Source organism: Bicyclus anynana, chromosome 27, assembly GCF_947172395.1.
Source record: "Bicyclus anynana chromosome 27, ilBicAnyn1.1, whole genome shotgun sequence".
In the NCBI taxonomy this organism is placed as follows: Eukaryota; Metazoa; Arthropoda; class Insecta; order Lepidoptera; family Nymphalidae; genus Bicyclus; species Bicyclus anynana.
In genome coordinates, this window is record NC_069109.1 from 1,743,599 (window position 1) to 1,765,391 (window position 21,793).

A 21,793-nucleotide genomic window follows, 5' to 3' on the forward strand; every position below is an offset into this window, starting at 1 on the left:
AACTGATTCTGAAAAAAAATGGCTTCTGCTACTTTAGAATATCGTCGTTTGGCTAACTACGCGATGTCATCATAAAACTACTAGTTTATATAATCAGGAAATATACTATGCACAAAAATTAAGGGAGCAGAAAAAAAAATCCAAATTTTTGGGGGATTTTCAACAGGCTGTAACTTATACAAAAATGGTCGTACAGCAAAAAAATAAAAAGCAAATTGTAGCTCTAAGTGTTTAGTTTTTGGATCTGAGTTTGAAAATTTTTTTTTGAAAATATTTTTCGAGTAATCATAAGAAAACCACCAAAAAAAATTGAATAAAATCTCTACAAGGATTGGCAATTGAATTTTGAAAAAAAAAATTTTTTTCAATCATTACATGAATTTGAAAAAGCATCCAAAAAAGGGCTTTTTGTCGTTTTTTGGAAAATCAAGCGCCCAATCAAAAATATTGCGGAAACCACTGACGTTAAGTGTGCCTTTTACTGTTCAATATACCCATAAAAACCCTACAAAGTTTCAATTCAATCCAGCCAACCGTTTTTTTTTCCCACTTGATCGAATTTTTAAAAAATTAAAGGAGCAAGAATTTCGCTCTGAAAATGTCATAATTTTTTTTTTTGTTTTAATTTTTCAAGTCACTAATACAGAATTGAGAGAAAAATTAAAAAAATTTTTTTTTTATTTTTGATTAAAATTATGACATTTTCAGAGCGAAATTCTTAATTTTTGTAATCAAAGACAAAATGATCTTTTTCCATTCAAACATCGATATCTCAGCGAGAAATGCTCGTATCGAGATTTAAAAAAAACGAAATTAAATCTGAATAAACAAGCTATCCGGTCCATATGGAGGTTGAGTCGAAAAAATTTTTTCCACGTCCGTAGATTTAAAAAAAACTCAAAAAAATTTCGAAAATTTTTTTTTCGGTGGTTTACTTATGATTACTCGAAAAATATTTTCAAAAAAAGATTTTCAAACTCAGATCCAAAAACTAAACACTTAGAGCTACAATTTGCTTTTTATTTTTTTGCTGTACGACCATTTTTGTATAAGTTACAGCCTGTTGAAAATCCCCCAAAAATTTGGATTTTTTTTCTGCTCCCTTAATTTTTGTGCATAGTATATATGTTTTAACATATTTGCGTGTTTCATTAAAATGATAATTTTTAAATATTGGGTAACTTTTCCATCACTGGTAACTGGTTAAGTGTTTATTATAGTCATCGATCTCCTATTAAAAAGTGGATGCACAATCAGCGACCAAAAAACGTCCCCACTCAATGAGTGCCAAACACAACTTCTTGGCACTCAATTCATGTAGTCGCATTTGCAAATTCAACTCAATGCATAAGGTTGAATTTGGGATTTTATTGAATATTGGACTATATTTAAAGTCCTTTATTTATAACTAGCGGACGCCCGCGACTTCGTCCGCGTGAAACCCTACTACTACCCTTGCCACTACCCTACTCAACCCTACCTTACCCCTACCCTACCCCGACCCTGTATGAAGAATAATTGTACCAAGTTTTGTTAAAATCCGTCGAGTAGTTTTTGTTTCTATAAAGAACATACAGACAGACAGACAGACAAAAATTTTACTGATTGCATTTTTGGCATCAGTATCGACCACTAATCACCCCCTGATAGTTATTTTGGAAATATATTTCATGTACAGAATTGACCTCTCTACAGATTTATTATAAGTGTAGATTTTCTTTACCAATAATTCTAAAACTGTCAAAGCAAAATTGGCCAGTTTTTAAGTTAAATTTTCTACAAGATTGTGCGTCCTTTTATTATAAGAGGTCAATGATTATGGTAATCTATCTATGGCTCTACCAAAGAATGTATTAGGTTCAAGAAATTTATATACAAATAAAAAAAACTGGAACCCATAGATTAAAATAGATATAAAATAAAACAAAGATCCATTTACAAATACTTATATTTCATTTTATCTTGGACTATGTTATGTAAGTACATTTTTTTTAAATATTACTTATTGAAAATTTCATAATACATAATTGACTTCATAACACCTATATTTTTAAAGTTAAAATAATATCATGTAGGTATAAAATTAATTATCATCATTATCATTAAAAACCCATACACGGCTCGCTGTTGAGCTCGAGTCTCCTCTCAGAATGAGAGAGGTTAGGCCAATAGTCCACCACGCTGGCCCAATGCGGATTGGCAGACTTCACACATGCAGAGAATTGAGAAAATTCTCTGGTATGCAGGTTTCCTCACGATGTTTTCCTTCACCGTTTGAGACACGTGATATTCAATTTTAGCACACAACTGAAAAGTTGGAAGCGCATGCCCCGGACCGGATTCAAACCTACGCCCTCCAGATCGACGGCATATCCACTGGGCTCTCTCGGCTGTCAGTTACACGTCACGTTTTTGCTGTTTCTGTCTGGAAATGAAATTTTTTTGTTAGTTTAACAAACATTCAAAGTAAGTTTTAAGTCGATTGGGGGTAGACGCTTAGTCGTCGCGTGGTGCGTACGAGACAATCGTCATGAACAGGCGCGACGTCATAGCGACGAGCAGTAACCAGGGAGTTAATAAAAATTTTAATAAAAAAAATTCAACCGACTTCCAACTCAAAAATTAACCTAAACTAAAAAGCAAAAAATAACATCTTACCTATGTGCTACCTTCTGATCAGTTTGAAGGCGGTGCCAAGCCAGTGATGTTTTAGTTCAAGCCGTTTAAATTACAAAACTTGTGGTGTTTTCAGAAACGGCTTTAATTAAAACATATCACTGGATTGGAATTTTTTAATTTTTAGTGTTAGCACACCTACTGAGTGTGAACAAAAATTAATAAGCAATTAGTTGAAACGTTATTTACTATCCAAGTCCTACAATCCCAATTTTAAAAATACTTCCTTAATTCATATACAAAATTTCACTCCCCCTTTACCCACACGTAATATGAATATTCAGAAAAACGTGAAAGGTGACTGTCCTCCGTCTTCATCACCAGACCCCCTATGCAGTCACAATCCATATGGGTGGAATGTTCTCATCAATATAAAATTTATCAAGTCCAAACACAAGGTAGCTACTGTGAACCGTCGAGGAGTTCCTTTAACTCTCCTTCATCTTCATCACCAGACCCCTAATACAGTCACAACCTATCCAGGTGGAAAGTTCTCATCAATACAAAATTATCAAGTCAAAACACAAGGTACCTGCTGTAAATCGTTGACGAGTTCCATCGTCTGTGTTTCGGCTCCATCATCAGACCAACTCCAAACCTTCATAAAGTTGTAGTGGTTTAAAATACCTTATGGAAACACTAACAAACGCACTAGCCGTCTTTACGATTTTCAAAAGTTCCCCTCGATTTCTCCAGGATGCCATCATCAGATCCTGACATGAAAAGAATGGGACCACCCTGGAATCAAACCCTTTACAACAAAAAAAGAATTTTCAAAATCGGTCCACAAATGACGGAATTATCGCTGGACATACATAAAAAAAAAAAAAAAAAAAAACATACATACAGCCGAACGTAGAACCTCCTCCTTTTTGGAAGTCGGTTAAAAATAAAATAAAATAAAATTCATTTATTTCAGGCATACACCCATATTAAGAAAAACATAAAAACAAAAAATCAAAAATTAAATTAAAAAGTCGAAATAGTATAGGTAAAATGTCAGAATAATATGAAATGTCAGCAAAAAAAAGCAGTGTGGTCATTATTATTAAAGTCCGTCAGGTTACCTTACAATTTCCGTATCGGCAAGGGCACTGTAATATGTCTGTCACAGCAGTGACGGACATAAATACAGTCGAGCCTTGCCGCGATACCTCTAAGAATGCTGTTAGAACTGCCCCTTACCCTTCGGACCATCGACACGCATCTTTTCCTTACAACAGTGTTAAAACAGTCTGTTCGCGCGTCCGCGAACATGTCCGATGCGTTACAGAATCGAGGCAGCCCCAACAAGGCAAGGGTAATTGGTCTGTAGTTATTTTTGTCTGCCAGATCTCCGGTTTTAAACGTGACGACATAATGACGTCACATCGCAGTCCCTGAGCTCACCTTGAGCAGGTCGCGAACGGCGGGCTCCTTGGGCCACGGTTTAGTTGATGCAGTCGCCGGTGACGAAGCGTTTGCTGGCACTCGTCTGTGAGCTGCATCATCACTTACCATCAGGTGAGCTGGTGGAGCTCACCTTGAGCATGTTCCGGCGGCGGCTGGCGTACAAATCCTTTGAAAATGTATCCAAGGTCGAACTCTTAACTTGTTCATTCTAAAGTAGTCTCTATTACATTCAAAATAAGTTTCAAGTCCATTGGGGAGGAGACGCTTAGACGTTGCGTGGTGCGTACAAGACAATCGTCACGCAGTTACAACAGAGTTAGCACAGCAAACGTGATTTCATTGAACTTCCCCATCCCACCTGTCACCAATGGGAAGAAGGGGGGGGGGGGGGGGGTTTGCTTAGTTTTGAATGACGTCACATTACATTCCCTGATGGAGCTCATCTTGAGCAGTGAATCCTTGGACCACGGCTCGTTGACGTGTTTGGCGGTGACGGCACTTACCATCAGGTGAGTTGGTGGAGCTCACCTTAGTCGTCGCGTGGTGCGTACGTGGTGCGTGCGTAGAGAGTTCGCCATGAAGTAAGCGCGGCCATCGGCCAGACAGTTAGCATAGTAAACGTGACGTCATTGAACTTCCCCATCCCACTTGTCAACAGAGGGGGGGGGGGGGGGCTTAACGTTTGAATGACGTCACATTACAGTCCCGGAGCTCACCTTGAGCAGCTGTCGGGCGGGCTCCTTGTCGTCCCGGCGGCGACTGGCGCGCACGCGCTCGGCGCGCCGGCCGGGCCACGGCTGGCGGCGGTGCGCGTGCCGGCGGTGCGCGCGCCGGTCCGCCGCCGTCACGAAGCGCTGGCCGCACTGCGGACACTCGAACGGCCTCAGCTCGCTGTGGCTCTGGGGTACAGGTGATGTCAGTTGTTTATATTGTATGTGGTTATGTGACAGTGAGCTTACAGCCAATCAAACGGCGAATTTACAGCCGTTGCAACGGCGAGGATACAGCCATTGAAACGGCGAGCATGCAGCAATTTAAACAGCGAATATAGCCATTTAAACAGCTAATATAGCCATTTAAACAGCTAATATAGCCATTTAAACAGCTAATATAGCCATTTAAACAGCTAATATAGCCATTTAAACAGCTAATATAGCCATTTAAACAGCTAATATAGCCATTTAAACGGCGCATATAGCCATTTAAACGGCGCATATAGCCATTTAAACAGCTAATATAGCCATTTAAACAGCTAATATAGCCATTTAAACAGCTAATATAGCCATTTAAACGGCGCATATAGCCATTTAAACAGCGCATATAGCTATTTAAACAGCGCATATAGCCATTTAAACAGCGCATATAGCTATTTAAACAGAGCATATAGCCATTTAAAAAGCGAATATAGCCATTTAAACAGCTCATATAGCCATTTAAACAGCTCATATAGCCATTTAAACAGCTCATATAGCCATTTAAACAGCGAATATAGCCATTTAAACAGAGCATATAGCCATTTAAACAGCGAATATAGCCATTTAAACAGCGCATATAGCCATTTAAACAGCGCATATAGCTATTTAAACAGCGCATATAGCCATTTAAACAGCGCATATAGCTATTTAAACAGAGCATATAGCCATTTAAACAGCGCATATAGCCATTTAAACGGCTTCCATACAGCCATTGGAACGGCTAGCTCACAGGCATCTAATCAGCGCATATAGCCATTTAAACAGCGCATATAGCCATTTAAACGGCAAACATTCAGCCATTGGAACGGCTAGCTCACAGGCATCTAATCAGCGCATATAGCCATTTAAACAGCGCATATAGCCATTTAAACGGCAAACATACAGCCATTGGAACGGCTAGCTCACAGGCATCTAATCAGCGCATATAGCCATTTAAACAGCGCATATAGCCATTTAAACGGCAAACATACAGCTATTGAAACGGCTAGCTCACAGGCATCTAATCAGCGCATATAGCCATTTAAACAGCGCATATAGCCATTTAAACGGCAAACATACAGCCATTGAAACGGCTAGCTCACAGGCATCTAATCAGCGCATATAGCCATTTAAACAGCGCATATAGCCATTTAAACGGCAAACATACAGCCATTGAAACGGCTAGCTCACAGGCATCTAATCAGCGCATATAGCCATTTAAACAGCGCATATAGCCATTTAAACGGCAAACATACAGCCATTTAAACAGCTAACATACAGCCATTGAAACGACGAATATAGCCATTGAAAACGGCGAGCATACAACCATTTAAACGGCGAATATAGCCATTGAATCGGCGAGCATTGAAACGGCAAACATACAGCCATTGAAACAGCTCATATAGCCATTGAAACGGCTAGCATACAGCCATTGAAACAGCTAACATACAGCTATTTAAACAGCTAACATACAGCCATTGAAACGGCGAGCATATAGCCATTGAAATAACGAATATAGCCATATAAACATCGCATATATCCATTTAAACAGCGCATATAGCCATTTAAGCGGCAAAATTATAGGAGAGGTGAAAAAAAACTCATTTTCGAATATTACAATATGGGTATCAAATTCAAGGGCTTATCAAAAGGATTTCAAAATGGTATATCATGGCCACATAAAAAATAAAACCTACAATTAGAAAAACGTTATTTATTAATCACTATACAAAACACGCGAGGCCGATAATTAGGCAGGTTAGGCAGTCGGGTTTTTTTTTTATTGTATATTTTTGTACATTTTTGTATACAAGTGACCTGTATATTTCTTTAAACTTCCAAGATATTTTATTTAAAAGAATGGTTAAAATGTTGTACATATTTCATTACTTTATTGCATTTTTGTTGCTAAACGTACAAGCACGTTAAGCAACGTTAAGAAATGTGTTTTCATTACTATACTGCAATATAAAAATGCAATAAAGTAATGAAATATGTACAACATTTTAACCATTCTTTTAATAGCTTGGAAGTTTAGAACTGAGCTCACTTGAAATAAACTTAGTTTGACTTGACTTATCTATACTAATATTATAAAGCTGAAGAGTTTGTTTGTTTGATTGAACGCGCTAATCTCAGGAACTACTGGTCCGATTTGAAAAATTCTTTCAGTGTTAGATAGCCTATTTATAGAGGAAGGCTGTAGGCTATATATTATCCCCATACGGGAACGGGAACCACGCGGGTGAAACCGCGCGGAGTCAGTATTAAATAACGTGTAAATTTTAAATCGCTTGCAAAGGAGTATGGTGAGTAGAAATAATTATAAAACTGTAAATTAAATTCCTATATAAGTCAAAATTCGACCGAATATACATTTATTTTAATTATTTTAAAAAATATATTCAAATTAACTTACCATAATATGTCTGTGCGTGTTTCCTTTATTATTAAATTTCTTCCCACATATGGGGCATTCGAACACAGGCGGTGGTTTACAGTGACTCTTCATATGGTTAATTAAACTGTATCTCCTTGAGTATTTGCTTTTACATATGTCACATTGGAAGACCGTGCTGCTCTGGTGCAACTGCTCGTGGTCCCTCAAAGTCCAGCGCGACTGAAAGTCAAAGTCCAAATATTTCAATTTTTCAAATTCAACGCGTATGCGAAATAACTTAAAGGTGCTAGAACCTAAGGCCGAGAAGTAATTTATTAAAAACAAAATAACGCGATAGTTTTCTATGTCAAAGGAGATGGTCCAAAATTGTATGGAGCCCAGGTTCAGTCATTGTACCCTAGCGTAAATAAAAGAATATTTTTTTAACTATTTTTGATTATACAAATCTACGAATTTACTTCAATTCTTTCGAAATAATATTTGTTATCTCCCAAGAAATGCAACACTAATATGGGTAATAATGGCGGATTGATGACGTTTTCAAAGCAGTAGTCGATTTGACGTTTGCTGTCAATTGTCATGTCTAAGTTGCTCTATGGGCGCCATTTTGATATAACTCAAAACCTTCGGGTTTTATTTTATTTATTTCTTTTTTAGATTAGATTAGATTTATTCACTTTAATAAATTTTAATAAATCCTTTTCAATATAATTACCACCACCACCACCACCACTACGGCCTCCGTGCCGCGCGATTTAGGAATATAAAGATTTTTTAAATCGCTCTCAACGGTAGATTAAAACCGCATTCCCTGACTGTCGGCTTCTTCAACGGAGACGGGCTCACCGATACAATACTCGCGGGCAGCGAATGGTTAAGTTGATACAAGTTCACAGTTAATTAGTCTATGAGCTCACCGAGAACGCTAGCCCGCACAGCTCGCAGAGGTGCGTGCGCGGCGCGCTCTGAGCGGGCGCGGCGCGCGGGTGCAGGCGCGCGAAGTGGCTGTAGTATATGCGGTAGCCATTGCAAGACAGACCACACTGAAAAACCATTCATAAATATATACATATATATAGAATAGTAGATTGTTATACAAGGGTCTAAAAAGACCCATTTTAAACGAGGTATTTTTAGGGCACGAGGCATAAGGCGAGGGCCGCTAAATAGAAACCGAGTTTATAATGGGTTTAGCACTATACTTTTCACTACGATTGCGAAAAAATAAAATTATTCAGTACAGTACATTATTAACTCTTTTTTGCAGACGCATCTCGGTAATCATTAAAAATCAAAAAATACGCATTCCAAAGCACAACCACATGAACGCTGCATTTCGTTCCAATTTAAATTTTTTATTAAACAATCAGGTCCTTACACCCACCTATGACGATTCTATTTACGAATAAAACCTCCTTCGTTTTATAGAGGTCATTATTTTAGTATGATTAAACAATTTACGAATTAAACCTTTTTCGTTTTATTTCGTTTTAGTAGGCTAGTACTCGTAAAAGACAGAATTAAAAAAACAAAATTACTTTAGCCCCTAGAGGCTGAAATGCTTGTTTAACCCTGCTGTGGAGTGGTAATATGACAATGTTTTTGAGCAAGAGTAGTGAAAAGTCTATTTCTTTCATGTTTTTTTAAAAAACGAGCGAAAGAGATTTAATATCATTTCCGGCCGCCATTAGTGCATTCTTTTTTTCTTTGGTCCATTGGCTCCGCGCGTTGATCAATTGAGCCAGTGTCAAGTGTTTCGTTGCCAACGTAAAAGGGAATGTCCATCCCCGGCCCAAGCCTACCCTAACCACCCGGCAGCTAAAAAAATCTTGATAATTCTACTTTAATAATGAAATCATTACTTTATCAAAAAAGTTTGCTACAACGTTTTACGACATTTTTAATTCATCTTTAATCTATACTTATAATAAATCTGTAGAGAGGTCAATTCTGTACATGAAATATATTTCCAAAATAACTATCAGGGGGTGATTAGTGATCGATACTGATGCCAAAAATGCAATCAGTAAAATTTTTGTCTGTCTGTCTGTCTGTCTGTCTGTCTGTCTGTCTGTCTGTCTGTCTGTCTGTCTGTATGTTCTTTATAGAAACAAAAACTACTGGACGGATTTTAATGAAATTTGGTACAATTATTCTTCATACTCCTGGGCAGGTTATAGTATACTTTTCATTACGCTACAATCAATAGGAGCAGAGCAGTGAAGAGAAATGTTGAGAAAACGGGAGAAGTTACTCAATTTTTTAAGCTTCCGTCGCGTGTACAGCCTTAATGGTTAAAGCTACATAGAAATCATGTATGACGGAAATGTTTTTCTTAAAATTATCTATAAAAACACAACAGCATATATGTGTCTATCTTTTATGGTTGACTCACAATAGCACGTGTATCTCCCGATAGCTTAGCAGTTCGGAGCTTTCTAATTAAATTTGTCTACTCTTATGTTTATAACACTCATCACTCATCCCTAACTAAAAAAGGTAACATTACTACCTATTCAATAAAAAAAGAATCATAAAAATCGGTAAAGAAACACCAAAGTTATACAAGAAATACGCTAAGCCATCGCGCGTGCATACTAATTCATGCTATATGGATTATTTTTGTGTAACGGGGGGGGGGGATAAATAAAGTGCAGCCTTAATGAGTAGGGTAGTGTAGGGTAGGGGTAGGGTAGGGGTAGGGTAGAGTTGGGGTAGGGCAGGGGTATGGTAGGGTAGGGGTAGGGTAGGGGTAGTTGAAAGTTTACAACGACTTTCAAGCGGACGAAGTCGCGGGCGTCCGCTAGTTTGTAATAAGATCGTTGACCATGCAGCTTGAGTTTTACGATATGGACCATTTAAAAAAGTGTCCCTAGCCTATAATGAGGTCGGTTAAAAAAACTCACCTGTTCGCACTCCACTATCTTCGTACTGCTTCTACGTTTGTGTTTCACGCTGGGCTGGTTACGATGCAGTCTACAAATAGTGGTAAATCTATACAAAAGTCAGGACGCTCAGAGATTTCTGACAGGTCATGTAGAGATGATGACAGGTTTTTAAATTGGATATAAATTAAGAGTACGCTAATAGTAAAGCAATTTTGTAAAAGTAACAGGGTATCTGCGATCATTACTTTCGAAGCTACAGGGTTTTAAAGGGTCACATTTGCGGCGCTAAAAAACGCCTCATATAAAATGGTACGATTTAATGACGTCGTTGATCATGATAATCGTTAGATTTGTATGGGCGTTCAAACAAAATTACTAATATCTTTGTTATTTATGCGTTTATGTCTATAGTTAATTTATTGAAAAATGTCATATTTAATGTAAGAAAGCTAAAACTGTATGAATTTTCATGTAATTACTATAAAAGATTTTTAATAGATTTTGGAATATTATAATATTCCAATCCAGTCAATCTTTGCTTTTTATGTATAAATTAATTAACATTGACCTTATTTACCCGAATGTATCAAAAAATCAATTTAATCAAACCTAGTCATCATCCCTATTTACTAACTTAACTAACTTAGTCAAACGATAGTCAAGCCTATTCGATCTTTAACGTAACTTTGAACTGGCGTACAATTTACGGCAAAATTTTAGTTATCTTTGGTAACCTTAGTAACGATTAACATTAAAAATTGAATAATTATGCCAACTTACAATAAATGCATTAGTTTTGGGATAAAATTTTCAACAAATAAATAAGAAAATTATGTTTTCTGATGTTGTTACAAAGTTTACTTTAAACTGTTTATTTTCTTTTTGTATGGCCATTTGACTAAAAAACACAATTTCTGAGCGGCCGGACTTCAATATTATAAAGAGAACGAACTGCGCGTGGCCCGACATGCACTTGGCCTCCTTTATTTGGAGTCGGTTAACACGTTTGCTGCGGTACGAGGTCAATTGACCTCGTACTTCTAGCGCCTTCAAGAGTTACGGGGTCGATTGACCTCGCGCCGCGCTTCTTAAAGTATTAGTATGAGGTCATAAAACCTCGGTCTAAATTATGTGGCGCGGAGCGAGGTTTATCGACTTCATAACTCTTACCCTCTGAGCCTGCGGTACGAGGTAAATTGATCTCGTACGTCTAGCGACTTCGATAGTTACGAGATCGATTGACCTCGCGCCGCGCTTCATTAAGTTTTAGCATGAGGTCATAAAACCTCGTACTAAATTATATGGCGCGAAGCGAGATTTATCGACCTCGTAACTCTTACATTCTGAGGCTGCGGTACGAGGTCAATTGATCTCGTACAAATGTGTTGATAAAGTCATGTTTTCATTATTACTCTCTTTTTTATATCGGTTATCAATAGTAAGTATTATTTTTTATTTTATTTATTATTCAACAAAAAACACACTTGTGTATACATAATGACACTTACCGGTCAGTGTTGTGTTTGGGCGAGACGAGCACATGTTGCTGGAATGCGGCTTCGCTCGCGAAGCGAATGTCACACTCACCGCAAAGTGGACCTGTCACCTCCTGGAATTGGGTATTTGATACTGTTAAAAAAAACCTTACTGCTAGGTAAATAAGGTTCACTATTGATTTAAATGGTGATGTGGATATTATATTATTATTGTGGAGGGGAGGTATCAGTGTTGGTATAAATAAGAGGGCATTTGATAACTTGAGCTCAGTTGTTTGTTAGGCAGCGTAGACACCGACACGCTGCCAGTCGCAATAGTGATTTTGTGCCATAAGGTTGTGTTTATGCATTATAAAGGGACCCCTCAGACCTACGTCCAAGGTCGGAAGGCCTGGAACCTGCTCGATGTGTTTCCTCTGCCACAAAATGATGGTACAATCACTGTAGCTGCTGTGACGTCATACTACTACTAATAATATTTAATACATACTAGCGGACGCCCGCGACTTCGTCCACGTGAAACTCGATGTAAACTTTCAACTACCTGTACCCTACCCTACCCCTACGTTTTCCTGAATTTTCTATAATCTTATCTTAATATTTGCTATAAACCTCACGGAGCCCGAAACCTTTCCAACGAATGCAAAACCGTGGAAATCGATTCGCGCGTTCTGGAGTTATAGCGTCAGGAAGGAAAACCCGACTTATTTTTATATAATACACACATATAAATAAATGTACTCGCCTGTGCGCTGTCGAAGCGATGCTTCATCTCCAGATGCTTCCTCAGCCCGTACTGGTTCACGAAGCAGTAGCCGCAGAAGGGACACGCCACGTCCGACGGGTGACTCAGTCGTGTGTGAGACAATAGTGACGTCTTCTTACTGTACACAATAAGTCCAAGAACTATAATATACTAACTCATATTCCACAAACTATAATATACTAACTCATATTCCAAAATCTATATATTTTTTATTATTATCTACTATATAAAAATAAGTCGGGTTTTCCTTCCTGACGCTATAACTCCAGAACGCACGAATCGATTTCCACGGTTTTGCATTCGTTGATAAGGTCTCGGGCTCCGTGAGGTTTATAGCGAAAATTCAGGAAAAATTTCAACGTAAGGTAGGGGTAGGATAAGGGGTAGGGTAGGGGTAGGGTATAGGGGTAGGGGTAGGGTAGAGGTAGTTGAAAGTTTACATCGAGATTCACGCGGACGAAGTCGCGGGCGTCCGCTAGTTATTATTATTTATTTATTTATTATTAATTAGCACGGACAAATCCAGTTACTCTAATTTAAAAAAAGGTACATAAAAAAATTAAAAAGAACAAAACACCACAGTAAAAATAGACAAAAATAAGAAAAATTAAACAAAAAACGAATGTACAGAAATAGCTTAACGTTAATAATGTTAACTCATATTTCAAAAATCCAAGTATCATTACTTAAAAACAATAGTATACTAACTCATATTTCAATAAACTATACTAACTCATATTCCAAAAAACTATACTATGCTAACTCATATACCATAAACTATAATATCATATTCTAAAAACTATAGTGTTTTTACTCATATTCCAAAATCTATAATATCCTAACTCATATTCCAAAAACTATAATATATTAAGTTTATATTTTGAATATTGAATTTGAACATATTTTTCATATTTTAAATTACATTACATCAGTGAAAAACTATATCATACCAAGTAATATTCCAACAACAATAATTTTATTGAATTTTAGAGGCGGGCTTTCTGACGAGGCGAAAGCCGATTTATGTCGACATTTATTTATAGCTTATAAATAAATTTATCATTTATTTATTTATTTTTAAAAAATGCAAAAAAAATTTAAATAAATACAATAATATACCAACTCATATTCCATAAACTATAATATACCAACTCATATTCCATAAACTATAATATACTAACTCATACTCCTCAGGACACAGTTCACACTTGTACTTTACACCCGTATGCCAGCGCGCGTGGCTCACTGCGCTGCATCTGAAAGAATCAGTTATTTATTTAGGCCCTACAATCTTTAACACTGCTACAATAAACCTTATTGCTATGTTAATAAGGTTCACAATAGGGAAAATACTCGCATTAACTTCCTTATAGTCTAAAAGAGAAGCCCTGGTCAATATTTAAATTTATAATTTACTATTAAAAAAAAGTTATGAGATTATTTTATGGACATGGACATTCTCTAACTTATTAAATGTATTTAATTATTTAAGATAATTTATAGGTACACCAGTTATGGTAAAAAGTATAAAGGCTCAATTCTATAAATGTACCATTTGACGGCCTCCGTGGCGCAGTGGTATGCGCGGTGGATTTACAAAACGGAGGTCCTGGGTTCGATCCCCGGCTGGGCCGATTGTGATTTTCTTAATTTGTCCAGGTCTGGCTGGTGGGAGGCTTCAGCCGTGGCTAGTTACCACCCTACCGGCAAAGACGTACCGCCAAGCGATTTAGCGTTCCGGTACGATGCCGTGTAGAAACCGAAAGGGGTGTGGATTTTCATCCTCCTTCTAACAAGTTAGCCCGCTTCCATCTTAGACTGCATCATCACTTACTATCAGGTGAGATTGTAGTCAAGGGCTAACTTGTAAAAAAAAAAAAATGTTAAACCTACATTTTCATTAATAAAATATCATTCATTCATAGATTTACTTTTGTTTAGTGACGAACGGACAGGACACGCAGTTGTATGTAGTGCTGTGACTCTCCTTGCAATGCAGGCGTAATGCGCTGGCACTTTTTGTGTACACTTTGCATATCTCACACAGGAACTGTCCATATTCCTGGAATATAGCACTGATCATCATTAACAACCCATATAAGGATCACTGCTGAGCGCGAGTCTCATCTTACAATATGAGGGGTTAGGCCAATAGTCCACCACGCTGGCCCAATGCGGATTGGCAGACTTCACACACGCAGAGAATTGAGAAAATTCTCTGGTATGCAGGTTTCCTTACGATGTTCTTCCTTCACCGTTTGAGACACGTGATAGGGCATTTTAAGAAAATGACCAGACATACCAGACCAGAGATATTTATTTATTTATTTATTTAATATCAAGCAATACCATACATTACATTATACAATGTAATAATAATTATACAAGTTACATTTTATTACATAATGCAAGTTATGGATACCCAGTTTGGGCGTAGCCTTTTGTCGAGTGAGTGATAGGGAGACCGATTTTATTTTTTGTTTTTATTTATCATTCAAGTAGTCATTCACCGTGTAATAGCACTTTTCGACCAGAAAGTCCCTTAATTTCTTTTTGAAAGCAATATCTTTCGCCTCATTTCGTATACGGTCTGGAAGGTTGTTGTAAATTTTTATTGACATTGCGTATGGGCCGGAGATGTGGAGTATTAATTTTGAAAAAGGGTAAATTAGTTTATTTTCGTTTTTTTCGCGGAAGCGCCGTGGTTTATAAGAGTTTTCGACTTTTTCGTAAAAATGAAAATTTTTTCTCACAAATTTACCCCCAGGGGTCCGCGAGTATATCTCTCTGGGGGTCCGCAGTGTCATCTCTGGGCCATACATAAATGCTCGCATCTCGAATTTGAAATACTAATTTGTATATTGAAAGGGTCTGACTTTTCAACACGGATCTTACTGATATTACTGGTTTGACAGAGGCACAGGAAAACCAATTAATAGAAAATATATCCTGTGATTCAGTATTCAAAGAGTCTTCATTATCAAGTTTCTGGGTGAATACAAAGACAGATTAAAGGGATATATAGGATGAAGCACCAACACATTTACTGCTTTTTTCAACCATATGCCTATGTGAAAAGCATTATCTATTCTTGTATATACAAAAAACAAATACAGAAATCGATTACAAGTAGAATCTGATTTGAGATTTTAACTTAGAAGCAGCATCAACCCGAATATCACTGATTTAGTTGCAAAAAAGCAACACCAACCATATGAAGCAGCATCAACCCGAATATCACTGATTTAGTTGCAAAAAAGCAACACCAACCATATTTTCATAATAAACAGTTCTGAGAATTTTGTATCTGTAATAACTAAAATCTAATTGGATTTTTTTTACGGTTTTTTTTATTAAGGGGGGTCCGTGAAAACTGTGCTTGATTTCCTAGGGGTCTGTGGCTGAAAAAGGTTGGGAAACGCTGGTATAGTAGATAGTATAGATGAGTACCAAATGGGACTAAAAAAAACTACTTACAGTACTATGCATCTTTAGATGTGTTTCATATGTATTTTGTGAAGCAAATCCCTTAAAGCACACATCACATTTGTATACAGAATTTTTATAATTACTGGATTCCTTCCTGTTTTGTATGTCTGCGAGTTGCTCTTCAATAGTAAGTTTGTTTAAATGAAATAGTTTCATCATTTCTTGCACCTCGGCAGATGTTTTGTAACCTTTTTTGATTTTGGGTTTCCTTTTGGTTTTTGGTTTAGCCGTGTCTATGTTACCTACAATATAAAGTCCGATAGCATAAATTTAATTATAACCTAGTAATTCTTATATTTTAAAAAGAACATTTACTAGACCTTTTTTTTTGTAATTTGACCATTACAAAAATTGCTCAAAATTGAAAAGACATTTTAACAGTAATATACATAGTGGATTAACAAGATCCTGGGTTCGATTTCCGGCTGTGGCGATTAAGGTTTTCTTAATTGGTCCAGATCTGGCTGGTGGGAGGATTCGGCCGTGGCTAGTTACCACCCTAATGACAAAGATTAGGGATTTAGCGTTCCGGTACGATGTCGTGTAGAAACCGAAGGAGGTGTGGATTTTTCTCTTCCTCCTCACAAGTTAGCCCGCTTCCATCTTAGATTGCATCATCACTTACCATCAGGTGAGATTGTAGTGAAGGGCTAACTTGTAAAAAATAAAAAAAAAATGTTTGGAGTTGGTTCTGTCGTATATTTATAAGTATTTACCTTATTAAACATAAATTATTTATATTGTTTGTCCACGGGGGACTATAAAAATACTTTCACTGGGGCACGAGGTCAATTGACCTCGTACGTCTAACACTTCCAATAGTTACGAGGTCGATTGACCTCGTGTTGCGCCGCATAGTTTTAGTACGAGGTCAAAAAACCTCGTACCGCACCAAAGGAAAATAAACGTGTTAAAACAAATACACACCTCTGTTCATTGTATCTTTAACATTTTCATGAAGTTCCTCAATGTTTTCCATATCAACATCATTGGGATTCCCTGAGTCCTTGTCTCCATCATCAGACAACTCTTCACCGGCTTCACTCTTTATATGTTCCACTATAATACAACACAAGCATTGGATCATAAGTTTTATATTATCGTTCATTATCAACGGCTCACTTCTGAGCTCGGGTCTCCTCTCAGAATGAGGGTTAGGCCAACAGTCCACCACGCTCGCCCAATGCGGATTGGCAGACTTCACACACACAGAGAATTAACACAGAGTATGACAAACAACTGCCATACTATTTATTACTTTTAATCTTTAAAATGGCTGGACCGATTTTGACGAGACTTTAACTATAGCTGATGTTATAAGGAGTAACTAAGGCTGAATAAACATTTTTAACCGACTTAAAAAAACCGGGAACCGAACGGTTTTTGTTTCTAAATGTTTGTTACCTCCTTCTCGTAAGTTCGTTATTTATCAACCAATTTTGAAAATTCATTTTTTGTTTGTAAGAGTATTCTTTCAAATTGGTCCCATTTCATTTTAATAAATATCGATTCAGTAATTTTGTGTTAAAATCAAAATAACTGAAATATGTCTATGAATGTCCATTTTTGTTAGAAAATTAAATAAGAAGGCATTTGTATTAACGGATATGCTACATTATATGTTACAATCTGGTTATAACTGTAGTGTTGTCAATATACGTAGGTACCATGACGTATAATGACGAGTAATTCTTTGTTCTTAAAACTAAACTAAAATATACTAAACTAAACTAAAATAAATAAATAGATTTAAAAACGTAATACATAAATGAAGTTATGTCAATATCCGTGTAGATAAAAGATTGATGTTTGACTATATTTTGTTCTTGTTGTTTATTCCGTTGGAAAGGTATAAAAACGTGGCTTCATGGATGAGGCGGGTTCAGTTTTTGTGATTATAATCGAAGAGTTGTGTTATAAAAGTGATGTGTTTGTGAACCTCGAGTTTCTTTTCTCGCCAACCCTAACATTTTTAAGTTAAAAAGATTATTTGCGTACGAAGTCTTTTGATTCTTCTTTATGTTTTTTCATTCCTTTTTCTCCTGTATTCTCATGTGAACGTGAACCATACGGGTAAAATTGCTTGGAGTTAGTAAGTAATCAAATTGGATCATTGTTAACACCTTTTGGTTCAACTTTAACATCATGTTGGTTCGTGGCACTCGAGTCGTGCTCCGGTGTTACCAGTGTGAGCGTGACGTCAGAATATGACAAACAACTGCTGTATTTGTTGTTTATTGACTTTATGTCTTCAGTTGTTAGCTGAAACAAATATTATCAAAATATATAATAGTTACTAGTGCGCTAGATATTTTATCCCGGGCAACACAATCACAAGCAACGCAGCGCCTTCGCCGGCGAAGACGAGGTCCCCGATATCTGACGTCACCCGGACGTGGGTTTTCTAACTCACGATCTCGGGGGCGTCCGGACTGATTCACTCAGGTCACGGTTACACCTTCCCGAATGGTCCTCTAAGCCGAGGTCCGAGTCTCATAGGAGACGCCCTTAGGGAGTCTTTCCGTCCTCTAACTTTATTTCAGCCTTCGGGTCATATCAGGCGATGCTTCTGCGCTCGCCCAAACCCCCCCGGTGACGCCGTAGTGGTCTAACATGGAGCCATCGGCACTTACTCAACACGAAAAAAAAAAATAGGTATTTTTTACAATTTTCGCGGGAACCGTAGATTTTTTTTGGGGGAAAAAAAGCAGTCTGTCACTTCATAACCCCCAGTCTTATTGTGAAAGTATCATTAAAATCGGGTCAGCCATTTCCGAAACAGACAGACAATAGTTTCAAAAAGTTTATTTGTGTTTTGGTATTGTTTGTTTTAGTATCGAATGTCTGCTACTCGCTTGATGTCGTCAGTCCACATGGTATTGTATGGTATCGCCATTCCGGTACCTTGGAACCCCAATGGCGTCATGACCCCTTAACTGAAGTAAATCTTTTTTTTTTATTCTTTACAAGTTACCCCTTGACTACAATCTCACCTGATGGTAAGTGATGAAGCAATCTAAGATGGAAGCGGGCTAACTTGTTAGGAGTAGGATGTAAATCCCTTTTGTTTCTACACAACATCGTACCGGAACGTCTTTGCTGGTAGGGTGATAACTAGCCTCCCACCAGCCAAATCACTTACCACATCATGCATCTGAGCTAGTTCCACCAATGCATCATAAGCCTGTAGACTCCTGGCTCTGAATTTGCGGCATGAAGTCAGTCTGTGAGCACATTCAGTGCAGAATTTGGAAGTAAACCTCACCTCTTGCTGCAGCTAGAATAAAAACACTTTTTTTTTTAAATTGAGAAAGAATACAATAAGGAACTTAACTAACGCAACAAATTATGCCTACGTGGAATGGTGGCAAGAATACTAGTTGCATTTCTATTCTGGGCTGATCCTTTGCGCAAAAAATGAGCCAGCTTCTGCCTTCTTTTTTAGAATTTAAACTATTGTGAGTGTTATAAGAGTCGGACCTCTGCCTCCGATTCCGGAGGGTGAGGGTTCTAATCCGGTCTGTGGCATGCACCTCCAACTTTTCAGTTGTGTGCATTTTAAGAAATTAAATGTCACGTTTCTCAAACGGTGAAGGAAAACATTGTGAGAAAACTTGCATGCCTGAGAAATTTCTCAATTCTCTGCGTGTGAAGTCTGCCAATCTGCATTGGGTCAGCGTGGTGGACTATTGCCCTCAACCCTCTCATTCAGAGAGGAGACTCGTGCTCAGCGGTTACCCATATATGGGTTTGTATGGATCTTTGTTTGGATGTTTGTTACGGACATTTGGACGTTTAACCCTGCAACTACTAAACCGAGTTGGCTAAAATTTGAAATGGAAATAGATTTTAGTCTGGATAACCAAATGGGCTACTTATCATTCCGGAAAAATGCATAGTTCCTGTGGGATTTGTGACTAACTTTCACGCGGACGAAGTCGCGGGTGTCCCCTAGTTTATTATAAAACAGCTAAAACTCACGTGATACAACGTCGGAGTATGCCCTAGTTTCGATACCATACGGGGCCCTTAGTCATGAGCTGGTTCTTGCAACGCGGCACGATCCACACCAGTATGGGCTCGAAACTAGTCAGGTATACCCCGACATTATATTACATGAGTTTTGGCAGTGTTTTATAATAAATTAACAATTAATAAAAATAATAATAGCATTATCATGAATTGCGGTAACTTTCATGAGTGAAAAAAACTGTCACCTGCACCATGCTACAGCGCACAAACTGTAAATACAAGAACTTACTGAATTCCCAGTCAACAGCTCATAAGCCTCTCCCAAACTGTATTGTGTGAAAGGGTACAGCTTACAGTCAGTTCTCAAGCATGTCACACAGAACTGTAAATAAATCAGCAAGATTATAGAAAAATATCAGTACAATCACAGAATAAAGAAGGATCCAGAATGAGCCTATACAAGCAACATGGTGAAGTCGGTTTCAAAGCCTCCGTGGCACAGTGGTATGGGTGGTGAATTTACAAGACAGAGGAGAGATTCCCTGCTGGGTCGATTGAGATTTTCTTAATTGGTCCTGGTCCCCGGAAAGGCTTCGGACGTGGCTAGTTACTACCCTACCGGCAAAGACATACCACCAAGGGATTAAGTGTTCCGGTACCATGTGGTGTAGAAACCAAAATAGGGGTGTGGATTTTCATCCTCCTCCTAACAAGTTATCTCGTTTCCATCTTAGACTGCATTATCACTTACCATCAGGTGAGATTGTAGTCAAGGGATAACTTGTAAAGAATAAAATAAATAAATAAATAATAAGGCCGCCTTTGCATGCTAAGTTTAAGTTATTTTTTTAATGTTTTAATTTATAATTGTATTTTTGTGTGCAATAAAGTATTTCTTCTTCTTCTTCTTCTTAAATATCTTTAGTTACTAAATTAAATTATCCACTTTTGTTTGCCTCAGTTTTTATGTGTTAGTGACATCTAATACTCTAGTACTAATATATAAAGTTAAAGAGAGTTTGATTGAACGCGCTAATCTCAGGAACTACTGGTCCGATTTGAAAAATCTTTTCAGTGTTCAATAGCCCATTTATCGAGGAAGGCTATAGGCTATATATTATCCCCGTACTCCTACGGGAACGGCAACCACGCGGGTGAAACCGCGCGACGTCAGCTAGTATCTAATATAGGGCTTTTTAGCATGGGTACGGTGACAGTTGCCTCATGACGTTCATAATACGTACTATTATCGAGAATAAAAAAGCTGAAGTGTCAGGTCAAAGTTCGAAGTGCCGATGGACGTTAGGGTCCCAAGGTGCTGGAATGGCCCCGGAAAGCGCAGTGTTGGTCGACCCCCCACTAGGTGGCCGCTGGATGCTCGCGGCTCGAGACCGTTTAGTTTGGAAGTCCATGCAAGAGGCCTGTGTCCAGCAGTGGACGTCCATCGACTGTTAATGATGATTAAGATGATGAAACGAACTGTCACCGTACCCATGCTATCTGAAAAACACTATAGTATTTAATCTTTGAATCATCCACTATTATACCTGTGCTTGATCCGGTAAAACATTTTTGTGGATATTTCTCATTATACGTCTTCCACGAAACTCCATGTCGTGTTGTTTGGGAATAATAGAACCGTCAATCCTGGTTGGCAAAGGTCTAAAATTTTAGATTATTATAATCTAATTAAAGTACACTTTAAATAATAAAATGCAGAATCGTAAATAAAAATAAATAAACAAACCAAAGATTAAAGT

At 37.7% G+C, this 21,793-nt stretch overlaps 1 protein-coding gene across 1 annotated transcript; it reads right to left on the reverse strand.

Annotated features, from left to right (window-relative positions):
- Positions 1-97: 97 nt before the first annotated feature.
- Positions 98-21,768, reverse strand: LOC112056361 (zinc finger protein 709). Its single transcript, XM_052890348.1, has 15 exons — positions 21,581-21,768; positions 20,323-20,415; positions 19,204-19,338; positions 18,185-18,323; positions 16,989-17,120; positions 16,050-16,303; positions 14,504-14,634; positions 13,754-13,828; positions 12,552-12,690; positions 11,819-11,919; positions 10,329-10,398; positions 8,340-8,465; positions 7,441-7,641; positions 4,785-4,967; positions 98-2,425 (listed from the first exon to the last, which is right to left on the reverse strand). The coding sequence occupies exons 1-15, from the start codon at positions 21,644-21,646 to the stop codon at positions 2,405-2,407; spliced, it is 1,866 nt and encodes a 621-aa protein (XP_052746308.1). The 5' UTR covers positions 21,647-21,768; the 3' UTR covers positions 98-2,404.
- Between the last annotated feature and the right edge of the window lie 25 nt (positions 21,769-21,793).

Bases quoted from the DNA above. Each gene is read 5' to 3' on its own strand.
- LOC112056361 (XM_052890348.1), bottom strand. From the start codon at position 21,646: ATGGAGTTTCGTGGAAGACGTATAATGAGAAATATCCACAAAAATGTT. The intron at 14,635-16,049 runs GTAAGTAGTTTT...GCTATATTCCAG, and splicing joins ATCTAAAGATGCATAGTACT to GAATATGGACAGTTCCTGTG. The intron at 8,466-10,328 runs GTGAGTTTTTTT...ATGGTTTTTCAG, and splicing joins AGATAGTGGAGTGCGAACAG to TGTGGTCTGTCTTGCAATGG.